At 49.8% G+C, this 24351-nt stretch overlaps 1 protein-coding gene across 2 annotated transcripts; it reads right to left on the minus strand.

Moving 5' to 3' along the window:
- Positions 1-145: 145 nt before the first annotated feature.
- On the minus strand, positions 146-23886 carry PIP4K2B (phosphatidylinositol-5-phosphate 4-kinase type 2 beta). Of its 2 annotated transcripts, XR_011049768.1 has the most exons (11): positions 23661-23886; positions 14268-14365; positions 12542-12638; positions 8294-8446; positions 7384-7530; positions 6983-7021; positions 6728-6841; positions 6170-6428; positions 5690-5793; positions 2717-5008; positions 146-1858 (listed from the first exon to the last, which is right to left on the minus strand). XR_011049768.1 is itself a non-coding variant. In XM_068418581.1 (10 exons), the coding sequence occupies exons 1-10, from the start codon at positions 23835-23837 to the stop codon at positions 4928-4930; spliced, it is 1269 nt and encodes a 422-aa protein (XP_068274682.1). In that variant the 5' UTR covers positions 23838-23886; the 3' UTR covers positions 146-4927. The 2 variants fall into 2 exon arrangements, 1 of the variants encoding a protein (XP_068274682.1); XM_068418581.1 differs by having other exon boundaries at positions 146-5008.
- Positions 23887-24351: the final 465 nt, after the last annotated feature.

A 24351-nucleotide genomic window follows, 5' to 3' on the forward strand; every position in this document is an offset into this window, starting at 1 on the left:
CTTACTTAAACCCCCCATTTTACAGGCACATATAAAAAGACTTTTCTGGTTGTGGTTAATCTAGGACTTAAAACGACCACGTACCTCATGGAGTAACAGTTGATCATTAGAGCACTTTAAAGAGGACAGCAGTAAGGAACAGATGTACACAAAGTTTTAATTTTATTTTTCTCTGGTTGGAGACTCATCTTGTAACATGCATGCATTTCAAAACAGTAACAGTGTCTCAAACTGCTCCTAGCAAACAGACAAGCACAGAGGACTTAAAATTCCTATTTAAAAAACAGCAGTGAAAAAACCTAGAATGCTTTTTTTTTTTTTCAGTTTTAGATTAAACTTAATTTATTCACATTTTTTTCAGTTGCACTGATTAGCCCTGCCCACCCTTGTGACCTGTGTGTAATACGCTCGCTTGACACAACTCAATCCAGCTGCATTGTGCAGCTACACAAAGACCAGCACAACTTCTGAGTGGTGAAAACCAAACCCACTAAAAATGACGGATGACCAGCAGTTGGTTCCCCGAGCTTTGCCATCGCTATTACACAAGAATTCTTTTCAAAGAGCGAGGAAATCAGTAGTGGCTAATACGGATACTGGAGAATGGCTCTGCAGAGTAGGGGAAGTCGACGGGCAAACCTGAAACGGGGCGTTAAGACAGATGGGGAGAGGATGGCTGGTTTGGTTCTGGAGATGTTTTAAGGACGATCTGTCTCAGATCGGTTACGCAGTGTTGCAAACCAAGTGTAGGACACACACGCTGACTTCTGAAAGGTTTGTACCACCTCGAGGTTCAACGCTTGGACCTCTGTGTAGCTTGGAGGAAGGTATCTATACAGACTGCGTAGTAGTCACAGGACTGGGAGGCGTCCGTCCATCGTGGCTGAGACACAGCCCTAACAAACAGCCCCTAACTACAACACAACCTTGCTCTGTGCCTTTCTCGGGCTAAGAGGTGAGTCCCCAGCTGACATCCCCACTGCGGCAGTGCTCTGGAGGGGAAAGCAGGAGTTTCCTCCCAGAAAAGACAACTGACGCGTTTTGGTGTTCTTGCTGACTACGTTAATCCAAATGAAAACTAGGATTCTCCGATGTGGGAGTGCAGCCTCATTTAGGCAGGAAATCTGGAGTCACCTACTACCCCAGAAGTTCTCCCTGTGATGAATTTCATGATCACAGCTTTTATAATTAAAACCAGGTCAATCAGAGGCGTGTACAAGACCAGAGGGAAGAATCCCACCGCTCCTTGCTGTGAGAAGTGAACTACTGCTGACATTTTTCTTACATAGAGCAAGTACCAGACCCTCCTCCTAGCGCCAACACCAAAGCTGGCACAAAGGGTGGGTGCTGCCTGGTACCTCCAGAACACGTGGGTCCTATCAAAGGGTGACCCAACGTGTTCTCGAGTGTTTTTTATTGCACTATTGGAGCAGGACAGCACCCAAACTGTGACTCCGCACTCTGCCTTCCCTCTCCCACTCTTACTTACGCTGTAGGAGCTATCTCAATGGGGAAGATGTAAGTTCTAGGTTCAAAGCAGTTTTTAGTGCTTGAATTTTGACAGATTAGGCCCGTGTTCAGAAAGAGAGAGACCCTCAGCACAGGCAGGAATAGAGACCCTGCAGCTCGCTTCTCACACAAACTCACCCTGCCTTCGGGCACTGGAGACAGCCACTGCACGCTGAGGTTTTTTTCCTTTTTGAAACTCCAGTTGACCAAAGAATTGCACTGCAATTTCCTGAAAAATCCTGCACTCTGACCAGGATCTGAGCGATCTGCCTACCTACTGCAACTCTTTCAGCCGAGGGTGGTTTTCAGTCAAATGCACTTCAGTGTAAAGTGTTCCGCAGGGTACATGCTACAGACAGAAATATCTACATTCAGCAAACTAGAACTAAATTCACACCAGAAACAGACAACAAACTAGCACAAGCAGTTGTAAAACCAGAATTGAAAGGGCTGGGTTTTCCTTTTAAATACTTGAGTTAAAAAAGTGACCTAAAACAGATTAAAAAAAAACCCAAAACAAAACAACAAAAAAAAAACAAAAGAAAAAGTCCCTTTTAAAAACAAATCAAATATTTGCAGCTTCACTTCTTATTCTGGTAATAAAAATACTGTCTAGAAACAAAAATTAGCATTTTTAACGTAATGCTACCTCTCAAAATGTAAACAATATACAAAATGCTTCTGTTAAACAAAGTTACATACCTGGGTAATACATCATTAAGTGAGAAAATTGCATTTAATTACTTTAATACACACAGTATGGCAACTTGACAGAAGTGGCAGAATTGGGGAAGTGCTAAAGTGAATAGAGTTTATGGGGCATTTCATATAACTTGAGCCAGAGACAGCCAATTTAATTCTAGCAGGAGTTTGTTTGGAGTGGAACAAGAAAATAACAGTTAACTGCTCTTAAGCCCTTAGTATCATGACTTCTGTAAAGATTGCTGCAGGAACTAATTGCATTTTAATTTCATTCCTGTTTACGAAATTCAGTGAATGAGACTGTTGCTCCCAGCTATGCAAGCTTCATCCTTCTACCTTCTTTGGGTTGGTTGTTTTGTAGTGTCCCAGTGCAGGATGTCTGCAGTTCACTAATTTCCTTCTCTCTTCCTCCCCCCTTTTTCTCATTTTTTTTTAATACATGATTTAAAGATAAACAGTTTAAAAGGTACAAGCTAGTTTCCCCAAAGGAGAATGGCAAACTTACCAGGCCAAAGCTGCAGATTCAATGCAGATTTTTAAAACTGTCAAGAATAAAAAGTGATTGGTATTTAATTTCTAGTTGACAGTAAACTTAAGTGCTTATTGTTTAAGAGAAAAGCAACAAATATAATGCCCACAAAACTAAGCTGATGATACCTTCTAAGTCCTCCCTTTTTTAAAGTATTCTCATAGCTGCATTTGTTTTGTGGCTTTTCCAGCTACACACCTTAAGACATGAGACTCTTCAGCCTCCCAGACAACGGCGCGTTAGCCTCCACATCACGCAGAATAGGGACTACAGTGGCAGAAGAAATTTGTCCCATGTCAAAGGGAATGACCCATGAATGAATAAAAAGATTCATATCCCATTATGACCCCCCTAATATTAATTTTTGATTTCTTAAAGACTCTATTTACAGTGCACTCTTATGGGCTGAAACTTTAGCCCCCTTTTGTCCCCTTCAACGTTGAGACCTGTGGGATTCACATCACGAATGTGGGTATGAACGTTAAAAAAAAAAACCCCAAGCCCACATTCAGAATCCAGACCAGAGCTAGCGTTAGTCTAGGGCAATTACCAGGATGTGATGAGCACCAGTTCTCTCTCCAAAGGACCAAATTCCACACAGCAAACTGTAGCACGCGTTACAGCACAGGACAGACATTCGAAACAGCTTATTCCCGAAACAAAGGCATATGTGAAAACAGTTTCAAGGCAGATAAGCAACATATTTCAACTGCAAGAGGTTTGTTCGAAACACTAAATCCTGCTTAGAAAGAAAAAGAGAAATTTAAAAAAAGAACCAAAAGATCTGTAACTGTTGTGCAGCAGAGCTAACAAAACCCAAAGCAAGTCTGACAAGCTTGGCTGTGAAAAATATTACAAGCGTTCTGGAGACAAAACAGGACGTTATTCAGTCACGCAAATCAGTTCCAATTCCTTACGGGGGGGAAAATAATCTGGCGCCAAGTGTTCAAACATTTCCACTCCTTGACTGTCGCTCTAGAGAGGGGTATGGAGCAGAGAAGAGTAAAAACAATCCCAGCTCAAGTCCTGAGTCCTCTTGAGCAGTGGAACTTGCTCCACAGTCACAGCTCCCAGCACTCCCCACTGGTAGTGAGTCCAATTCCTTTGTGTGCTAGTCACATTGCCATTTAAAAAATAAACCAACTAACCAAAGAACCTCTGTCAGGAAACAAATTCAAGTACCTGTTGCAGATCGGGCAAGTAAGGAAGACTGAACATTAGCTAGATTAACACTGGCAGAACTGCGATGTGAAGCTGTAATCTAAGAGACACGCAATTCCTGACCGAGGTGCGACAGGGAAACGGTCCAGATAGTCAAATACTATCCCATACCTACAGGTACAAAATGTCTTTTTTCTTTTCTCTTTTATGAAATCTTCATAGCTGGCCAATTTAAAGCACAATGGGTCTGAGCACGTTATTATCTGAGGTTGTTCAATGCCTCTACTACTTCTCATACTGGTTTTTTTTTTTAGGTTCTAGGAGTTACACCTTTTTAAGCGATCATCTTTGGTAGATGTTCATTTCCCTCGTCTTTCTTGTAGATCAAGTGCAGTTACAAAGTTTTGTTACTTAAATTAACCAAAAATATAAAGTGTCCCAGTCTGAATTTACCTAAAGTTCAGCAACTCCTCCTTAGCAGAGTAATATTTCTGTCCTTGAAATGGTGAGCTGTTTTCCTTCCAATTCCTACCAAGAGGGAAATAAAAGGGCTTGTATGTCTTTCTGGTAAAGACAGTCCAATAAAAAAAAAGTAGTAGTTTGTGGAATCAGGCACTGCTTCACTCCCACTGAACGTGATCTAGAGCAACCCCTTTTATACAGTGCCACATATCATATCCCTATGGGATTCTCTTGATCAGAGAGGAGAAAATGTCATTAGAAAGAGCAGTGCTGAAACAATGCACTTTTCTTGTTTTAAAAAGCCCTCAAATCTATGTCTGGGCACTTCTGTAACATAAAAACCCACTTTTCCACCTGGGTCAAGTGGACTGTTGGAGGGTGCACCTAGAATTAGTTTTCTCTTAAGTCACACAGTGCCACCCACTCACTCTTGCACACACACACACACGCACACACATGCACACCCCACGTGCTGCTACAGTGTCTGTTTTAGTGTCACAGGCTGCGTTCTCTGTTTGGAAGTAGCCCCTCTTCTCTTCATTTCTTGCTGAAGGCTGAAGATGACTATGTCAGGATATTGGAGATAAATTCATTGAAGCGTTTAGAGTACTGCTCTGGGTTCACGGTGGAGATCTCTGCCCCAGCCTGCAAGGCAGAGAGGAGAGACAAGTCACAACACCCTCCTCGAAGGGCAGACCCTGCAGCAAGGCAAAGGGGGGAGGAGGGAGGACAGCATGGAGCGATCATGTCAGCACAGCCCATCTCTGCTGGGAAAGACCCATAACAACTTGCCAGTTCTAGGGAAAAACAACATCCAGAGAGGTCTAGAGAGATCCCCAAGGAAACTGACTGTAGCTCCATAGCTGGATCTTCTGCAGACCATTGAGTCAAAGCATTGGATTTGTTCCCTCATGGTTTAGAGGAGATTTGGAAGGAGCATGAAAAACTCCCTGTCCCTTCAAGCCCTTTTGGGAAGTTCAGGATTGCTGCCAGGGAACAGGACTGGCCCCAGGAAGGGGGCAGGGTAGTAGATCTCCCTGCAGCCAGTCCATTCCTGCTCTGAGGCTGCTGGTGCCACACCAGGGAAATCGAGCACCTCCTAAACTGGACGTAAATGCAAATCATCTCCAACCAACCAGAGGCAAAGCCCTTCCGAGACAGTCTGAGGAGCCAGTAAGTGAGGGAAGAGCTGTTCTTGGGCATGGGATGAGCAGGGAATTTCCGAAGGAAAATCAGTGTCAGGAGACATCACACACACACACACAGGCATGCAGGCAAAGCAGAAGCCCCAAAGCCCATCCTCCCTGCGGGTGTCAGGCTGCTTACCCCATGTTTCACTGTTTTGGCAGCATGTGCAGCTTTCTTCTTCGCATCATATGGCGTAAGAATGTCTATAATGGCCATGAAGTACACTTCCTTCTTGGGGGCACCTAGCAAGGCAAGAGAGTTGCTAGCACACCCTGAGCTGTGAGCAAGGCCCAGCTGCACCCCCCCCTCCTTAAGAAATATTTGGCAGATCTGTTTTGATGCAACTAGCAGAGAAAGCAAGGCAGCTGGAGGCTGCAGGAGGGCAGAGAAGAACAACTGGAAACAGAACACCAGAGGCCCACACGCTCTTCAAATATGCCACTACTCTCCAAGCATCACTTCTACCCATTCCAACTCACACCCATCCACAACAACGGACAGCAAAGGAGAGACACCTGACAGGGTCTCTGTCCCTCAGTGGACAGTTCTCCCACTCCATTTAGCCCAGCCAGAACACAGGACACCTCCTCTGCCCTCCAGACCTTCCATGATACTCACTTTCATGGCTTTTCATGGCGTAGACGTCAACAGAAGGATCGAACTCTCCAGGCCCAAAGAAGCGAGGGTAGTTGAGGAGATTGCCAGGGCTGTCAGGGGGTGTGCCGTAGGAGGAAATGGGGTTGCCTCCAAGACCATCGTTCTCACACTCCTCATCCTCTGCCCGATCCTCCACTTCCATCTCTTCCTGCTCTGCTCGGTCAACATCGTGGATCCCAACCAGCAAGCTGTAGTCCATAATCTTCAGCTGAGCTAAAAACTGGGAGAAAGAGATGAGTGAGAACAACAGCATCCATGTGGGATCAGAAATCCTCAGTCCTACCCTGCCAGTATCTCCCTAAGAAAGGGCTGTAGTGAGAGCTAAACCCTTATTAGACTCCAGAGAATCTACACATGAGCTCATATGCCCACTGCCATCACCATGACCCTGACTGTATTTGCTTGACTGATCCAGGAGTGACTTGCTTTTCAGTCACTGCTGCACCCCTTGAGCCAGAGGCCACAGTGAGGATGCAGTTATGGAAGACAGAGCAAAAGCTGTCCCCCAGGAAACTCTACCTCCACGTCCCGCTTCAGCTTTTCAAGGAAGTTCTTTTTACTCTCTTCTCCAACGTGCAGCTTCTGACCCTCATTCAAGAAGTCGTTGTCCTTGAACGTTGGTAAATCCTTGGCCTGCAACAAAAAGCCTGTGTCAAATTCTCCAAAGCCCTGCTTCTTGGGGGAGGGCTGGTACACTGAAAAGGGAACTCAGTTGGATCCCATCTGCTTCCAACCACCAGGAGGAAGCAAAGGCTGGCCAGGAACAGTCCATACCTTCTCTTTGTCGCTTGCTTCCCTGGATACTGTTGAGCCCTGATAAAAGAAGAGAGAAAAGAGCATTGCTGTACTATGTGTTGTATGCCCAAATAATTCATTGCCACCATTTAATTCCTCCATGCAGAAAAATAATGAAAGTATTTTTAAAGTCAGTGCTCAGCCCCTTTTTGATGCCTGAGATAGACTTACAGATCTCCCTGGTGTAGTGTAGGCCACTTGGGATGGGGGAATGGAACAACATTTGACCCTCAAGTAAAGCCCCACCCAGAGCCCCCAAAACCTAATCCCATGAACAAAAAACAAAGCCCAGGACCTTGTCAAGTAGGTGTTGCAAAGACCAGCTCCCACCCTCCTGGAAAAGGAGCTCTCAGCTCCGTGACTGCCCTCCAAACACTCACCTTCAGGTCATATTTCCGGTGCACAGTCAGCCTGTGACTAAATACATTTCTGGTAACCACCATGTAGGTTTCCACTCCATCCACGGTGAGTCGGTACATGCCAAGGAACTGGGGCAGAAGCGTGTTCCCGTGACACTCCACTATGAACTGGAGGAGAGCAGGGAAGGGAAGGGCAGAGAAAGACAGTACTGTCACACAAAACCAATCTCTGTCAGAACACAAGCTCAGCAAGAAGCTGACAGCAAAGCCTCCAGTTCCAGCCCTCTGACACTGATGTGAAAGGAAAGGAGGCTTGCAAATGGCTCCTAGGGTCTCAAGAAAAGCAAGTTAGGGCATTGTAAGAATCTTCCAGCCCTGAGCTGAGACAGAGCATCCCGCTGCGTGTGCATGTCCAGCCTGCTGTAACAGGCTAGGTGTGCATGTCTGTCACCCAGCCTCAGCAGGGCAAGTCTGTTGGTGGCAGTGGCTAACTTCATTTCTGGTGGTTGGGTGAGTATATCTGAAAGTAAAGAGCAGATGAACTGGCAGATAACATCAACCAGGGTAGAACATTTCCAGCTGTCCCACTTTGCCCCCCCTTCCCTGCTGCATGTAACCATCCCCTCTCTGGAAAGTCTGATTCAAAGGATTTAATTAGGAGCATGTTTACAGATCTCAGGTACCAACAATCCATAATTCATTGATGTAAGGAACGGGGTGAGCTGTGAAGGGCCTCAGCACTGCGAAGAAGCAGGCAGCGGTGCCATAACTGGCTCTCAGATGCTAAAGAAAACTGTTCTCCTTTGTAAAAACTATTTGCAAACTCTGCCAGGTCGCACACTATGAATCCAAGCTCCAGTTCCCCAGCAACCACAAGATGCTGCCCAAGGTGTTTGCAACCTCCCCTCCCAGGGTTCCAGACTCACCGTACCTGATGGTACTTCTTTAAGATGTTGTGCATCTCTGCTACATCCTCGCTCGACACCGCCTTAATGACAAACCTCCTGTCGTAGGTGGTTAGGAACCGGGCCCCACATCGGCCCTGGCTGTCGCTGTTCACTGGGGCGCTTCGTGTCACCGAGTTCTGAGGGAACCAGAACAAAAAAGTGGGGAGGAGAGGCAGAAGCTGCCACCTCCCCAGAGAAGAAAGAAGAGCAGTCTTGAAAAGCAGATGAGACGTGGGTGACCAGGGCCAGCTCCACAACCTGGCTCCGGAACAACAAACATCCCAGCAACTGTTCAGGTTGGACATTAGGAAGCATTTCTTCTCAGCAAGGGTCATTAGCCATTGGAAGGGGCTGCCCAGGGAGGTGGTGGAGTCACCATCTCTGGAGGTGTTTAAGAAAAGACTGGAGACGGCACTTAGTGCCCTGGTCTAGTTGACATGGTGGTGTCAGGGCAATGGTTGGACTCGATGATCCCAGAGGGCTCTTCCAACCCGATTGATTCTGTGATTCTGTGACTTCATGCTCCACCTTCGTGGAGCCTGTGACAGTGTCCTGGCCAAGCTTCAGAGCACACTTGCAAACACACTCCAGTCGTGACCGTTAACAAGGAAGCACCCTTGAGTGTTCAGCACTTCTGAGGTTAACCCAATTGTTTAAAAGTCGGGACATGGAGTTTAGAGCTTTTGTCTGGGCCTTCTATTTGTTTACGTGTTTCACTCCAACACCTGGCACGCATTTCTTAAGATGTTTTTTATTAATGGGTCAAGAAGGCAGTATACCCAGGCCAAGACTTCTTAGCATTTCCTCCTGGAAATCTAAGAACAGTCAGGATATTTTCAACATTCAAAGAAAAAAAGAGAACAAAAGGAATGAAACAGCCTGCCTTCTTTTCCATCAAAAAGCAGCCTAAACTGGCAAAAGTCTCATTGTTTGGGAATTCTTTACAGGTCATCCTGAAACCAAAAGCCACCCTCAGCCTCTGCTATTCTTACAATTGGACAAAAAGGACTGTGAGTATAAATAGCTTGGTTGTTCTTCCGACAACCAGCAGCATCTGTCTTTATATCCCTTCTCTCCACCCTTAGCAATGAAACATTGCAGCTTCTTTTCATACTTGCAGCACAACTGGAAAATCCCAAGCAAACTGCAGAGCAAGTATGTACCGTGTTCCCTGAGCCACAACAGGAGCTCTTTGCTCTGATGCCTCTGCCCAGGTCGGGGGACTTGCTCTGAGCCTCATCCCACTGTTAGAGTCACTGTTCTTTGCACCTTCCAGACTAACCCAAGCAGTTCACCAGCCTCCTGCTTGTCACCAGTCTCAGCAACTGCCTTCCACCTCCACCAGCCCAGTCACCAGTGTCTGTTCAGAAGCCATTTTGACAAACAACAGTATAGGCTCTCACCAGCATTTCCCTGCCAGTGGTGCAAGCAGATGGGGAGAGTTGAGAGTTGTGCTCTGAAACACAGTGGTACTGACATCTGGATAGAGGTCTTTAGCCCAAGGCAGATGTGTCTTTGAGGATCTCAGGGCTGGACAATGCGTTCACGATGTATTTTTTTAGCTTCTAGTCACGCTGTTCTCTCCTTCCCTCAGCTCTCTGAAGAGCAGACAGCAGAGGGAGCCTGCTCTTCTGCAGATGCAGACACGCAGGCAGGCAGAGCCTGCTGCGAAAGAGGGATTTACCATGTCACGCTGCAAGTGAGCCGAGAGGTTTCCTTTCAGAATGAAGCATTTAAAGCTTTTAAAAATTTAATGAAGCAGGGGAAAAACTCTACTCCTGCCAACGGCTTTAGAAACGGTCAGAAAAATAAAGGCAAACAAAAAAACCCCCTTGGTTCTTGCTGACATTTGCAAATGAGTCTGTGCTACACAGTTTAATCACCCCTCACCTCAAAACCACAGAGTTTTTCTTCTAGAGGAGATGGGAAGCAGAAATCGTGACCACATATGGACATTACCAAATTGCCAGCCCTTAGGTTTACTTCGTTCCCTTCCTGTCACTCCCACCTCTTCCACAGATTGGGCGTTATATTTAGCATCCTGGCTCAATTCCCACGCAAGCCATCACATTTTTCCCACCTGAATTTAGCTCAATGAATGTTTTCTGCTTTCTGTTCTAGCTGGACACTTTTAAAGAGTCAAACTGCTCTACCAGAGAGATGGAGAAGTAATCCTTCAGAGCAACAGGTAAAGCGTAAATGATAAACTAGGTATTGAGAACCAACAAGATTGTGGGTGCTTCTATGTAAGTTACTTCCCATGGTTCTGATTTCTTAAAAGAAAAAATGTCTAAAATATACTATAGTGGATGGACCAGGAGAAAAAATAATGAGGAGCTAATGACTTCACTGCGTGCAAGTACATTGAAGGGTATGGAGGAAGCCAGCACGCAAAGTAACTCCCTGGTACAGCCAGCCCCAGGGCAGGGTATTGCTGGCCACGCAGTCTCCTCAAGAGCCGTACACAGCCTGGCATGAACTGCTGTCAACAGAGCGGGAGGCAATGGTACCGCTTCTCCTGGCAAAACGCCCTCGCTGCCTAGAGAACAGGAGGAGGGGAAAACCAAAATTAATAATCTAACAGGCATGTGCTCAAGGAAAGCATGGACTGAGTAGCCGTGTCCTGGAAATAAGAGATCTTCCATCACGAGCAGGAGAGACCTGTGTGCGCAGCTCACGGCTCGCAGGTAATGACAAGGCACTGAGCACACACAGGCACAACGAATGCCACCTGCCTCCTCACGCTGGGCTCAGCTCTGGCTCCGTCCCCCAGACCAGAGCTGCGACAGGCAGCCACGAGGCAGCAGCCAGCATTTACTATTCCTCCTGGAGACGGCTGTCCCCTTGCAGAAGAAAAGGAAAGATGACTGTCAGTTCTGCTCAAAAAACGTGTCTCACTTTGAGCAAACACCCTCAGAGTGCCCAGCATGCCTGAGAGCAGGCAGCAGAGTGGGCTGGGCTCTGGCAGCCGGGAGGGAGACAACTGAGACAGAATCACAGAATCAACTAGGTTGGAAGAGACCTCTGGGATTATCGAGTCCAACCTTGGACCTACCATCACTGTGTCAACTAGACCATGGCACTAAGTGGTCAGACATAGCTACACGAAGAAGCAAAAAGCCCCAAACACCGACACCAGTATCCTCAGAGGTCAGCCCTTCTCACAGAGGGGCCAACGTGCTCCCGCCTTGGTCTGGGGACAAGGGGCAGAGGAGGGGATGCAGGTGCTACAGATCTGCTCCTTGCTTCCTACCACACGAGACCAGAAACTGGATGAAGCGGATCCAGTGTCTAACCAGTGCAATAAGCCATGCAGCTGGAGTAAGAAAACCAGCTAGAACAGAAAGCAGAAAACATTAACTGAGCTAAATCCAGCTCACACCACTCACCCACCGCTCCAGCGCTGACGTGCCTCTCTGGGCTGGCAGATTCCAGTGAATATTTTAGATGAAGCCCTCGACCAGTCAGTGCTGGCGCATTGCCAGCCTTTATCAACTGCAGCCGAGGGCCAAAGATACCGGGTTTAATTACCTAACCCTCAGCCTGCTAAAGGCCATGCAGCTATCAAAGCCACTCTCTTTTTCTGCACTGGCTTTTCCCACACTTCAGAGGTCTCTAAGCAGCCTGCTACTACACATCTCCTACGTGCGTAAGACAGAGCTGTGTGTGGAAGGGTGGCCCTGCTGTAGCAGCAAGAGTTGCAACATCTCTCTTTTACTGGATTTAAGCCCAGCAGTATTAATACAAGAAAATGTCTCTCCCCTCCAAGGCAAGCGTGAGCCTCTGGCCTAGGGGACACATCCCACAGCAGCAGCCACCGTGATAAACCCAATTCAACAGCACCAACGCTTGGCACATGCACTTGGGTAAAGCAGCACCCGAATCTGTAAAAACGACAGACTCATTTTCCTTGCAGATGTTCTGCACTAGATCATTGTTATCCTTGAGCTCTCGCCTGTCTGCAACCATCTGCTGCCTCTTATTTCATGCCTAGACTGTAAGTGCTTTGGACCAGGGACCATCTTTTCATTCTGCACTTGCCCAGTGCCTGGCACTGCAAGATCCAGTCCATTGCTGGGGGCCCTTAGGGTTATGGTAAAACCATTCAAACCGTGACCATAAGCCCATAAAAACCGACCACACAAGAATGCTGATACCGTAGTTTCTCTGCCAGCTTGGTTATTTTGTCCTAGGGAAAGGTGTTAGGAGGGCAGGGAGAGAAGAGATGGTACCTGGTAGTCTTGATCGTCAATCCCAAATCTTTCTCGGAGGTTTCGGAACACCAGTGGGCAATACTCCTTAAATTTAAAGCGACTTGGCAAGTTTTCCCTAGGGCAAAGCAGAAAAGAGATTCTTGTGCAATGATCAGCCTGGGAAATCAAACTCAATTATTCTCCCACTTCACTGCTAACCCCCCAGGATATCCAAGCCCCCTCCTACCTACGAGGGCCCAATTCTGCAAGTATTTACCCGCATTAGGGTAGCTTGTTTCTCTGGATGCCTACAAAAGTCTCCCGTTCACAGAAACGCTTGCAGGATCCAGCTTGTGACTAACAGGCTCTTTGGGTGAGGATGTCTGTTTTACAGAACAATCTCCTCTGTCACAAGCACAGATTTGACAGAATCATTTCTCTCTTCCCTCCTTTGTTGCTTTGTTCCGTTCAGTAACGCAGCTGCCCCCTGCAACACACTGTTACTGTTCAAGATGAAAAGCTGGAGGAAAGCGGGGGGGTCTGATTGCAGATCAGATCATTCGTCCGTCGAAAGAAAGGTCAACACAAGACAAACCGTCTCACCCAGAACGCAAAGGCGAGGAGGTGAATCAGCTCCAGTCTGGCATGTTCCAGACCAGTCCCAACCATTCCAGAGCGAGCTTTGCTGCCAGGCCTTGCCAGCCGGGAACGGGCCCTCCCCAGAGCACAGTACAGTGGGCAACAGCCAACGTTCCCCATCACTGAGGGATGTTGCATCTTCTCCCTACCAGACCTCTTATTCTGCCCAGTGGGAAGAAGCAGAGAGGATGGTCCTGCTTGGACACAGTGGGAGATTTTGTCAGCTCATTCTCAATGAGAATCCTTTGCACCAATACGTGGGAAACTAAAATCTATGTAGGAGAAGAGGGAAGAGCAGATCCTGCAAATTGTAGGTGCCAGAGAAGACAAACTTTTGAATCGCACTCCCACTCCCCAAAGCTGATCCCTCTGAAACTTAGTGAAAACGAAGCATTAATCAGGGAGCACTGCAGACCTGCACACACACAGACAGGGTGGAGAACACAGCTCTGAGACAGGTCACAACCACGGCTTTAAAAGGGCTTCCAAAAACTGATCTTTTGGGAAAAGGAGAAGTGGGTAACTCCACACAAACCCCAAGGGCCAGGGGTATAACACAGCTTCACAGTTGTCTCCTGTGAACAGTCTCAAAGAGATAAGGAACCTAGCAGGTCACGGAGAGCGAACTCCTGCTCTCTCCTCCATGGCCTTGGGATTCGGGTTCTGCTGGTCAGGACAGGACACCCAGACAGGGCACAGCAAGAGGCAAGAGAGAGTCCTGCATCAGTTTTGTGCATAACCAAGATGTGCAGCAAACTCCAGTCCTTGGGCTTTGGATGAGTTACACTTTGTGAACTCTAAAACATTGTCTTTGACCCAGTCCAGTGAGTATCTATGTGTAACCAGCTTTGTAGTGGTGCCACTTCTGAGCCTGCCCTTACCAGGCTTCTCGTCACTCAAAGGATATAAACCAAACACAAGACAGCATCTCAGTGACAGACCGACCCCTCGCCACATCCTGCTGAGTGGTCTGGGCAGGGCACAGACTTGGGGCATGTGTCCAGCCACACCAGATCCTCTTGGCATTACAACAGCGAAAAAAACAAAAGGCCTTCAACCTGCCACTTTCCCCCACAGCAAAGAGCTCTAATTACAGAGACAAACAAGTTGAGAAACACCTACTTACTTGTTGAATAGATGATTGTCCACCTTAATCTTACTGTAGGCTTTAAAGTCATCGGGCATTAACATGACAGGGACGGGAACATTGCTGAGTTCATTGATCTAAAAGAGAAAAGAAACAGGAGACTCAAAACCCAAGTTCCACTACCCTGCAGTTACTGTTAACGGACTTACAGGGCTGTCAAACACCCCAGAAGCTGTTTTTGAAGCAATACAACCCATTAGACTTGCAGAACAACTTGTTGTGATGAAGCAACCTGGAGAACACTGTGGTTACAAGCCACAGAGGCATCTCATTCAATCATGTGATGAGTACTCCCCCAGCCAGCCTCGGCTCTTTCATCTGTTCACCTTCCACTCATCCTCCAAGATACAGCTTGGAATTGAGACAAACCTACAGACCAAGAAATAGCAGATTTTATGTTTTAAATCACCTTTGCCTTTATTTAGGAAATGTTGCATCAGCCAATTTCTTAACTAGTTCTCACTGTCACAAATCACGGATGACCAAAGTCTTCAACGTAGCCAGCCAGCACAGACTCTGGGTAGCTTTGGTGCAGCACAGCACAGCTCCCCTGTGGATGCTGTTTCTATGCTTGCTGTCTCTTGTTGCTCTTATCCCACCTTCTCTGAAGGGATGAGTCACTCCACTAGATTGTTTTTGCTCCTTAGTCATGAGTGGCAGCCACAGGAATACAGGGAAGCAGAAGAATGAATGTTCAGCTGCTATTGTACAGACAGGCTCATGCTACAGCACCCAGCAGTGAAAGCATCAAGAGTAAAAAAACCCAAAATATCCACCTCTGGACTATATCTGGCTCCCCTGCTCTAGACAAGCCCATGCACTGACAAGGACGTGCCAGCATTCAAGAGCGGGTCAAGAGGCAGCACGTTTCTCAGCTGCCTTTTCTGAGGATGGCCCCAGTGTCATTCATTCACAGGGACTTCACAGAAATCACACAAGTCCCATCTAACTGAACTGCTATTAACATGCTGGATTTAGGAAGCAATTTCATTACAACTCCATTCCCATAATTACTGTGCCAAGCAGGTAACACTGGAGAGGAGCAAACACTGGCAAGAGCAGGGTTTGGCTAGGAGTCAGGTCTGGGGTCTGTGCCCAACACAAAACCTGCGGCAGGTCAAGCAGCTTCCAGCACGCTTGGAGAGCACGCAGCGTTCCCCTGCCGACCGGGAGCAGGGTCCGAGCCATCAGCCTAAGGAAAGGGACTCCAGTTCTGGGATTCCCCGCTCCTTGCGTGCAACAGGACACACGATACCGTCCAAATAGCTGCTGCCACATCTCCTCCGAGGAGGCGGAGATGAAAGGAGGCATGAGGGAGCCACTCTGCAGCAGGAACTGTGGCACAGTTCAGCTCTGCAAGGATCAAGGAGGTCCCAGCTCTGGAGATGTGCAGGCAGCTGTCTCATTACATGAGCAAGCCTTTGATGAGGTAACGTATTTTTCACATCCTTTCTCCATCATTGCCAATGAAAAAACCAGACCGGATTTAACAAACATCAGACTGGACAGACACACACACACTGCAAAGAGAAAAGATGACTATTTTCAGAGACATTCATCCCACACAACAGATAAGCAGAAAGTAAACTGGCCGCTGCTCCGTTAAGAGCAGAGATGATGCTCTTTAAAGCCCTGCCCAGTATTTACTTTATAGCAGCACCAAGGAGCATTAAGCACTCCCATAATGTGCTTTGGGATGTATGGAGAACGCTGCACAGATGAATGAATAAATCATGTCATACGTCTCCCATCATTTGTAACCACAACGGAGCAGGGAGGCCAACACCCCCCGGCTTAAGCTAAAGGCTCAGTCCTGCACTGAGCCGCTCCTTGAGCTGCAGCTAGAAGAGAGGAAAGGCAAGAGGACCGCAGGTGAGGAAAGGATTTCCCAGATGCTGGTGTCCAGCTCCTAGCTGCTGCAGGGAGCTGTATCAGAGAGCCCCATGCAGTGATTTCCCCTCGGGGTGCAGCAGGGGAAGAGAGAACAGCTAATTCTGTATCAAGAAAGAGGCGCTGCCTCCAGCCACTAATTATTGCTGTCTAACAGGAGGGGAAGCCCGACAGCACAGCTCCTTAGACACGCCTGTTCTCAGTCCTCTTCTTGGGTAAGGCACACACAAGCTATCATCAGCTTGTTCCAGAGTGGAGGAAGGGTGCTGATGGCTGAGAGGGAACAACGATTTGGAGATTGTCTCCTCCCTGCCAGAAATTCAGACACAGAAGTTAGTGAAGTGAGATGTCAAGACGTCTCTGGATGTCCTCATTTCTGCCAAAGCAGCAACCTCAAAGCAAATGTTGTACCTGTGGCAAGTCTCCTGACTGGCAGAAATGGCACGCCGGGATACCTCGTCTCGTGTAAAAGATACCCCCAACTCTTCCCAAGATGTAACAGCCTGACAACAGCCAAAAAAATCCCCCCTGCAGAAGCCTTTCCCCCCCTTCCAGCTGCGTACAGCAGAGCTTTCTGGATGCTTCGGGATTCCGGCTCTGGAGGAGATGGGGAGAAGGAAGGGATTTGTGCTGGGGACCAGAATCGCTGCCAAAGAACTGAACTGGCCACCTCTAGTCCCAGCACTGACAGCCTGCACCACACGAGGCAGCTCTTGGTCAGATGGCTCCTGGGCCTTTGTTCCTGACAGCAGTCTGAAAGCAAACATGGGTTTGGTTAGGGGGTTGGTTTGTTTTGTTGTTGCTTGCTTTGTTTTTTTAAGCAAGAGGGATGTGCACTGTCTGCTCCCACAGTAACTCCCACGCTTGACACCTTCCTCAGGATCCCAAAGGGAGAGGAGTGAAAAGCCCCCACGCTGCCTTGGAAAAGGGATATCCCAAACTCTCCCTTCTTGTAGTACAATCCTCAGCACCCAGTGCCCCTTCCTAGGGGTTATCAGGCCAGGTCCCGCAGCATGGTGCCAAGTGAAACCCTAGGAGACCTTGCCCAAAGGAAAGCAGCGGACAGCACCGCTCTGGAGGGCTCCTCTCCTCTGCTTATCGTGGTGGAATCTGAGCAGCCTCCGAGAGCAACGTGACTAACGCCTGGCACATGTTTGCTCTCTCGCCTTCTCCCCAGAGAGAGGCGTGTAGCAGGAGATTATATATAGCAGAGTGTGTGTCTCTGTGTATTTATGCTACAGAAGGCAAGGTCACAGCAAGGTGCATAGCAGTGAGGTGCCCAGTAACCCCTGGCTCCTGGGGAGCCCCTTCCCATGGGTCTGACCCATCTCCCACAGAGATGTCACCCAGCTGTAGAAAGCTGGCCTGTACCCGGAGCTTTGGAGGTCTCTGGTGCTGGCTGTAAGATGGACAGCGAGATCTTGGGCTCGGTTCTTTGTTGTGGAAGAGGCAGCTGCAGAGAGCAGACGTGCAGCAGCAGACAGCACCGCAGTCACACACCGCGGTCCCTCACCGCAGTCACACACCTCGGTCCCTCACCGCAGGGGTCACGGGCTATTTTGAGAACACCTGCAAAGAGCAGGTCCACGCTGCGCAGCAGTCTGTGCCTGGGGTATTTCCACATCTCCGCTACAAAGGCTTTAGAGGTCTCCAAAGTGGAAAAGTTAAGAAGGGCTAATTTAGAGCACAAGCTCTTCAGACCAGAGATCCGTCTCCAGACCCAGCACGATGCTGGTTTTCTGTAAGTCATCCAGCTTTTTAGACCTAATCTGCCTTTGAATCCTCTTGAAAATAAGCCCATGTTTTTGCACAGGCCTCTTATGCCAGGAATTTTCTATTCCCCCACTGGGAAGAACACACAGCCTGGACTGGTTCCTGTCAGGTTGTCTGAAAGCACCATTAAGAAGCGCATTTCGCCACTGCCACCTGCATTTTGCAGAAAGCCATAAGACACTGGTCCTGCCCCTCCCCAGGCCAGAGACAGCGTGAATGGCACACGTCTGTCAGCCTCACAAAAGACTCAGACATGCACCAGGCTCGGAGGATCTCAGTGGAGCTCAGAGGATTTAAAACCAAGACACATTTTAGCCAAACCAATTGACATCTTCACTAGGCAACAGCAGGGGCTCTAGGAAAGAGATGCTTCACATTTCTCTGCTGGTTTCACCATATTGTGAGAACAAAGGAGCAATTTCCCAAGCAAGACAAGCAGCCCGGTGTGGCCAGAGGTCACCCCAGCAAGGAGGGACCAGGGCTTGGGGCAGCAGCCGTAGCTGAGGGAGAGAAGACCCTCATCTCTCCAAAGCCACAACCACCACCCTCCTCCCCGACTTGCCCAGCAGCCAGAGGAAGAGCAAGCTCAGCTCCGCCATCCCTCCCCAGCCAGCAGCTCTCCCCTTCCTCCCGCAGGAGCGGCCGGGCCCTTCGTCCTCCGTCAGCAGAATTCATTTTTGCCTACGCCGCCGAGAAGCCTCCAGCCACCCCTGGCCTTACAGGGCTGGAAAAATTCCACCTCCCCTCTGGCTGTTCAGCTTGTATTTCCCGGTCACTCGAATTCTAGAGCAACACCAGTCAATACGATTCTGGGTTTATCTGCTGTTGATAATTTGTCTTCCCCACCAAAGCCAATTCCTTTTTCAATAGAGGACGCATCAATATTCTGTGTCATTCAGGGACAGCTGTCAGAACGAATGGGCCAGGCATAATTTTGTTTCAAAACCTGACTGTAGCCTCAAAGTGGCAATTACCATTAGTAAATTGATGGGAAAATGCAATTTGTTTACTAACAAGATCCAGATGATGGAGTGTGAGAGCCTGCTCTCTAGGATTCTTTACAACAGGAATTTGCTCAGGAAAATAAAAATACTTTGTTCCTCTCAAAGCCTTTCAGTCAGGCATCGCAAAGTACTTTGAGAGCATTAGTTAAACTTTATAATACTCTGGGGAAGTAGGTAAAAGACACATAGCAAAATCACTTTAATCAGCATGGAGAGAAACCCACATCTGCAGCAAAACTTCACTGCTGCTTAACACAGTATCGCAACTGGGCAATCGTTTGAGAAAAAAATAGTTTTCCATGAATTAGAGCATGATTAATCAGCATCCAAGCTAACAACCCCCCCCATGCAATGCTATGGAAGCATGAATCTTGTAGTCAATAATTTCTATCAGCGCTCTGGGGACACCAGCATGCTTTAGGAGGAAAAAAAATGCATCCCCTAGTGCCAGTGAACCCATCTCTTCCCAAACAAAGTACTTTGAAGCCTGCTGGAATGGACCCCCGTGTCCTGACGGAGCTGCAGCACGACGCTGCGTCGCAGGCAGAGGAATCCGTCCGTGCTACCCTGCTGCCCCGCCAGGCTGCCCTGCGCTGTCACCCATCCCATCACCATGGCCTCAGGACCACTGGAAAGCACCCCTCCTCCCAGTCCGCTCGCAGGTAGGCAGAGGTGTCGCTTCCCTTGGGCCAAACAAGAGCTGAGGAATGCAAAGGTGAAAGGACCTACCCACAGCCACACGAGTCAGCGGCAGAGCAGCAACTGAGCCCCATTTTCCTCGCTGAACTACCCCAGAAAACCTTTTCTCTCCACAACCCAGGAAGGAAAAGGGCTCCTGGAATCTCTATTTTAACAGGTCTCAGGATAAGAAGGTTCAGAGCCATCGGCCTCGATCATTAACATGTGCTACCATGGCCATCACCATATGCTGTGCTCTCCAGAGGTCAATTAGAGCCACAGCAGACAGCGAGTGTCGGGAAGGACAAATACACGCTGTTTACCCTGTGCCAGTACCGATTTATAGGACTTCAACATTTGATACGTGGCAGATGCTGCTCTGGCTAGAATTAACATGGCAACACCAAAACAACACTGCAGAGAAGGGAGAGGCGCGCTGCAAATCCCCATTTTGCTGTTTCACTTGAATACTAACGAGCTGTGTTTTGTACCGGCTGGCACCACTCCTGAAGGTCCTGGGAGATGGGCCGGTGCTTCGGGCAGCAATCAGAGCCTCTGGAGCGCAGGAGGCTGCCTCAGGCAAGGCCCACAGAGCCAGCAGAGGAGATCTACCCATTTCCACAGAAATGGGATTTGTTTATGCCTACCCCCTGCCCGTGCCAACACCCACAGAGCTCCAGGGATCGTTTCCAGTTGATGAACTGCCACCCAGAGAAGCATCGCCGCGGCCCGTACGAACTCGACTGTTCGTTTAACAAACAGAAACAAGAGTCACCTCTCCCAACAACCCCCAAACTCACTGGGATCCCAGTGCCTTCTACAATCAGCACCTTACAACCGTTTCTATGGTTTCCAGAGCATCACACAACGCTGCCGTGCTCATCTTGCTGTTCAGAGCGAGATGGCTTCTCCCTTCCAGAACCATCACAACTTTCCCTCCAGCTCCCATGCACACGCGTCCAGCCGGGGCGTGGAGAACGTGCGTGGAGCAACACGCACGCAACCAACGCCGAGGAGCTGCATCTCCTCTTCCAACGCCATGACAACTGCAGTCGCAAGCAAAGCTTCCCCGGGAACCAGCTCCACGTTTGCTGAATTTCACATTGCCTTATGGAAAACCCAGAAATCGAGGGCGAACCTCTGTGACTCCACTGTCTTCTCCTATCTGCGCGAGTTCTCCCCTCCGTGGTTTTCTAGTTCAAAATTTAGCTGTCGGACTAATACCACCCACGTTTGGCCCTGCTTACGCCAGCCACAGCCCCACCCCGATCCCGACTCACTCGGTTCAAACGCTGGCTGGGGACCACCAGCACAGCCAAGACCCAGCTTGTTATTTAAACAGAAATGCTCAGAACTGGTGTTGCAGAAATCAGTTCCTGTTCTTGGTGTGCTAACGTCGCTGCTCCTGATCCTCTCCAGACCCATCACTGCCTGTATTCACACCAGCTGCTCACAAGCTTGTTTAAACACAAGGCAGGGCCGAACTGTTGCCAGACTCGGTTAATGGACCCAAGGGAATTTCTTCAGTCAACAGAAATGGTGGATTGCATAAAATGGTTGTTTGTTTGATTTGTCCATGAAAAAGTTCATCTCAAATGCAAGTATTTTTGACAGAATCTTCCTGGCACAGCCTCGGGGTTGTGCCGATAGCAGTTTTCTCCCTCTCCTACTGCAGGGATCCCAAGGCAGGGCTCCACAGACACAGCCAAGGGACTCATCCCTCCTTGTAAAACCACAGTTCAGGAGCCAAACATTCAACAACCCCCCAAAAGATTTCTAACAAAGTCCAAAGGCACTCCTGAAAATATTCCTCAACTGTCCAGACCCATCTGCTGGAAGCACAGAAGTAATCCCCCTTCCCACATAACCAGGGCACCAACATCACCTCCCAAACGCAGCCCAGGATGAGCAGCTGCTCGTGCGCTGAGCAAACAAAGCCACCTCAGCTGGCAGCCTGCTCTGCAGCACGCTCACACCAGCCACCGGCCCTCTGAGGCACTCAGGGCTCACCCAAACGCAGACTGAGGTCGGGGGCAGAAGAGGTGGAGGAAAATGCACCAGCAAGGATTTGTTGGGAAACCCTGGATGCTTGTCCAAGGGTGAGGAGGTCACAGGTAAAATTTTCTAACCCCCTTCCCAGCCCCTCAGGATACCGTCCTCCTTTCTGGCAGCAATTTCTTCATAACGTGCATCCGATATAATCTCATTACTAGCTCAGTGCTCATACAGCCCTGCCAGCTTGCCTTCCTCCCTTTGCCTAAATATTTCACAGCCAAGTGCTCCAAAAGTTACACAGTCCTGAACCAGTGCCTAAAAAAGTTGCCAGATTCCTCGTACCCAGGCAGCTTCAAAAAAAACCCACAAAAAAGCTAATTGCCATCAAGCAACAACTGTCCCTAAGAGGCCACAAACAAAACTCAGAAGAATCCCACCTATTTCCATTTCTTCAGGGCTCCTAATAGCACCAGTGATCAAAGCCTGATTAAATTCATTATCCTGCTGCCTGGGCAAGGCTCTGAGCAGCAAGCACTTGGAACATCCTTTGACTCGGAAAGCGCCGTGTTGAACTGCATTTGGAAGCTTTCCCTCCATCACCACGCTAGCTAGAAATACAATTCTAATTTTTTGTGTGTGTTATTTGTTTCTGCAAAAATTAAACCTAAAGCTCCTTCAATCTCTAGGAAACATCCGTTAACCCACTGCAGAAATAGGTGTCTTGAGCTCTGAAAGCATATTAATTTAGGAAGGGATGAGGTTTCTGAATTCTTTGACCCCTGAATATTCTCCCAGAACAGCATCCAGAGAGCAATGGCAAAACAATTCCAGTACGAGATTTGTGCCTGCCATCACGGACGAGGGAGAAGTTTCCAGAGAAAAATATAAAGATGGTCTTAGGAACCTCCAAAGGAGAAGGATCAAAGAGCTAAGCCTTCCCTGACATGTCCCCAGGACCCTCTCCCAGCTCCCTCCTAAGACTCGTGCCATCCACTACGCAGGGAAACTGAGGCCAACAGTCTGGGGGACATATGTGGCCTGAGTTCTGGTAGCTGAAGCCTAAAGCCAGAGGGAGACAAGGTTGGTCAGATGGGGCCAAAAGACCCTTTTAGATCTTGGGATGGAGAAGAGACACATAATTCTCCTCATACAGCCAGCTGAGGAACAAGATTGCCACTGTGCGCACGGGACCTCTGGGTCATGACACATGGGAGTCCCCTCACCATTATGGGGCCATAGGGACTGCTCCGAGCGAGAAACCCAGGGGCTGTGACAGGGGACAGCACTGTGGGTGTCCAATGAGTGTCCTCAGGGTCTCTGGTGCCAGAGGGGGGTGTGCCAGGGCAACAGCACGCTACACAAAGGGACACAAACCAAACTGGCATCGCTCCCCCTCCCCAGTCCTGGAAAAAAGAGTGTTGGGGAAGAGGACAGAGGCGGACGGGTGGGTGTGAGGGGGCAGGCACGCTCTGGCAGGGAGAAGTGTCTAGCACTAACGCCACCCCAGGCATGAGGATGGGGATGTCAGAGTGACACCCTGACCCGGGGGGGACCCAAACTGCCTGGAGATGGGGATGCTCTGGGGAAGGAGCTCCAACCCCAGGAGAAAGACACCATCAGGGACAGGGATGTGGGAAGAAGTGGACCACGGAGACCCTCCTCAGAGGGCGGGCACCCACCAGGCCAGGGAGATGACACTGGGGTGCCTTGGGAGTGGGAAGCCAGGGAAGGACCCGGATTAGGGAACAAATACCAGGGGGAGGGAAGGCTGCGATTGAGGGGGAAAGTGGGTGTGGGGGACAGAGCCTGATCCCGGGGGCGAGGGGCCTGCTCTGAGGGGGGCGGGAGAAGGGCCTGCCTGAGGGAGAGGAGGGAAGGGCCCGATCCGGGGGGGCGAGGCCGCTCCCTGAGGGGAAGGACCCGCTGTGGGGGGGATGAGGGCCCCGTCCCGAGGGGCTGCGGAGGGCCCCGACTCGGGGGGAGCAGGGCCGCGGCTGAGGGGCGGGGAGGGCCCGCTGAGGGCCGCGCTCACCGTGTGGTTGGCCCCCCACATGAGGACGCTGAGCAGCGGCTCCGAGGCCCGGAACAGCTTCACCTTCTGGCACACGAAGTGTTTCTTCTTGGTCTTGGTCTTGCTGGCGCTGAGGGCCGAGCCCAGCGCCGCCCCGACGCCCCCCGCCGACGAGCCCCCCGCGCAGTTCGAGGCCATGGCGGACCCGGAGCCCGGCAGCGGCACCGGGAGCCGGACCGAACCCCCTCCCGCGGGCTCCCCCCTACCAGCGCCTCCGCATGGTTCCGCCCGGCCCGGCACACGCCCCCCTCCTCCCCCAGTGGTACCGCCCGCCCCTGTCAGCCCGTGCCCGTTGGTCCGGTCCGGCCCGTTAGCTTCCCCCTCGCCGTTCCCCCCGTCGCTGCCTCAGTGGTTCCGTCCCCGCCTCCCCCTGCTCCCCCCCCCCCCACCCCGCCCCCGCGGTGGTTCGCTCCACCGCTGAGGAGGAGCCGCCACCGCCGGCCGAGCCCGCTCCGGCCCCGCTCTGAGGAGGCGCCAAGATGGCGGCGGGCTGAGGAGGTGGGGAGAGGGCGGTACCATGACCTCTCGGAGGAGGGGGAGCCCCGGGTGCTAAGGAGTGCGAGCGCGGCGCTGGCCGCTGGCTCTCCCCGCCTCAACCTGCGGCAGGAACGGCAAGAACCGCAGCACGGCTTGGGCTGAGAGAAGGAACAAC

This window comes from Nyctibius grandis, chromosome 26, assembly GCF_013368605.1.
Source record: "Nyctibius grandis isolate bNycGra1 chromosome 26, bNycGra1.pri, whole genome shotgun sequence".
NCBI lineage: Eukaryota > Metazoa > Chordata > Aves > Nyctibiiformes > Nyctibiidae > Nyctibius > Nyctibius grandis.

Coding starts and splice junctions, on each gene's coding strand:
- PIP4K2B (XM_068418581.1), bottom strand. CDS start 23,837: ATGGCCTCGAACTGCGCGGGGGGCTCGTCGGCGGGGGGCGTCGGGGCG. Junction 6,429..6,727: donor AGCTGAAGCGGGACGTGGAG/GTAGAGTTTCCT, acceptor TCTTTCTCCCAG/TTTTTAGCTCAGCTGAAGAT. Junction 5,009..5,689: donor CCAAAACAGTGAAACATGGG/GTAAGCAGCCTG, acceptor TCTGCCTTGCAG/GCTGGGGCAGAGATCTCCAC.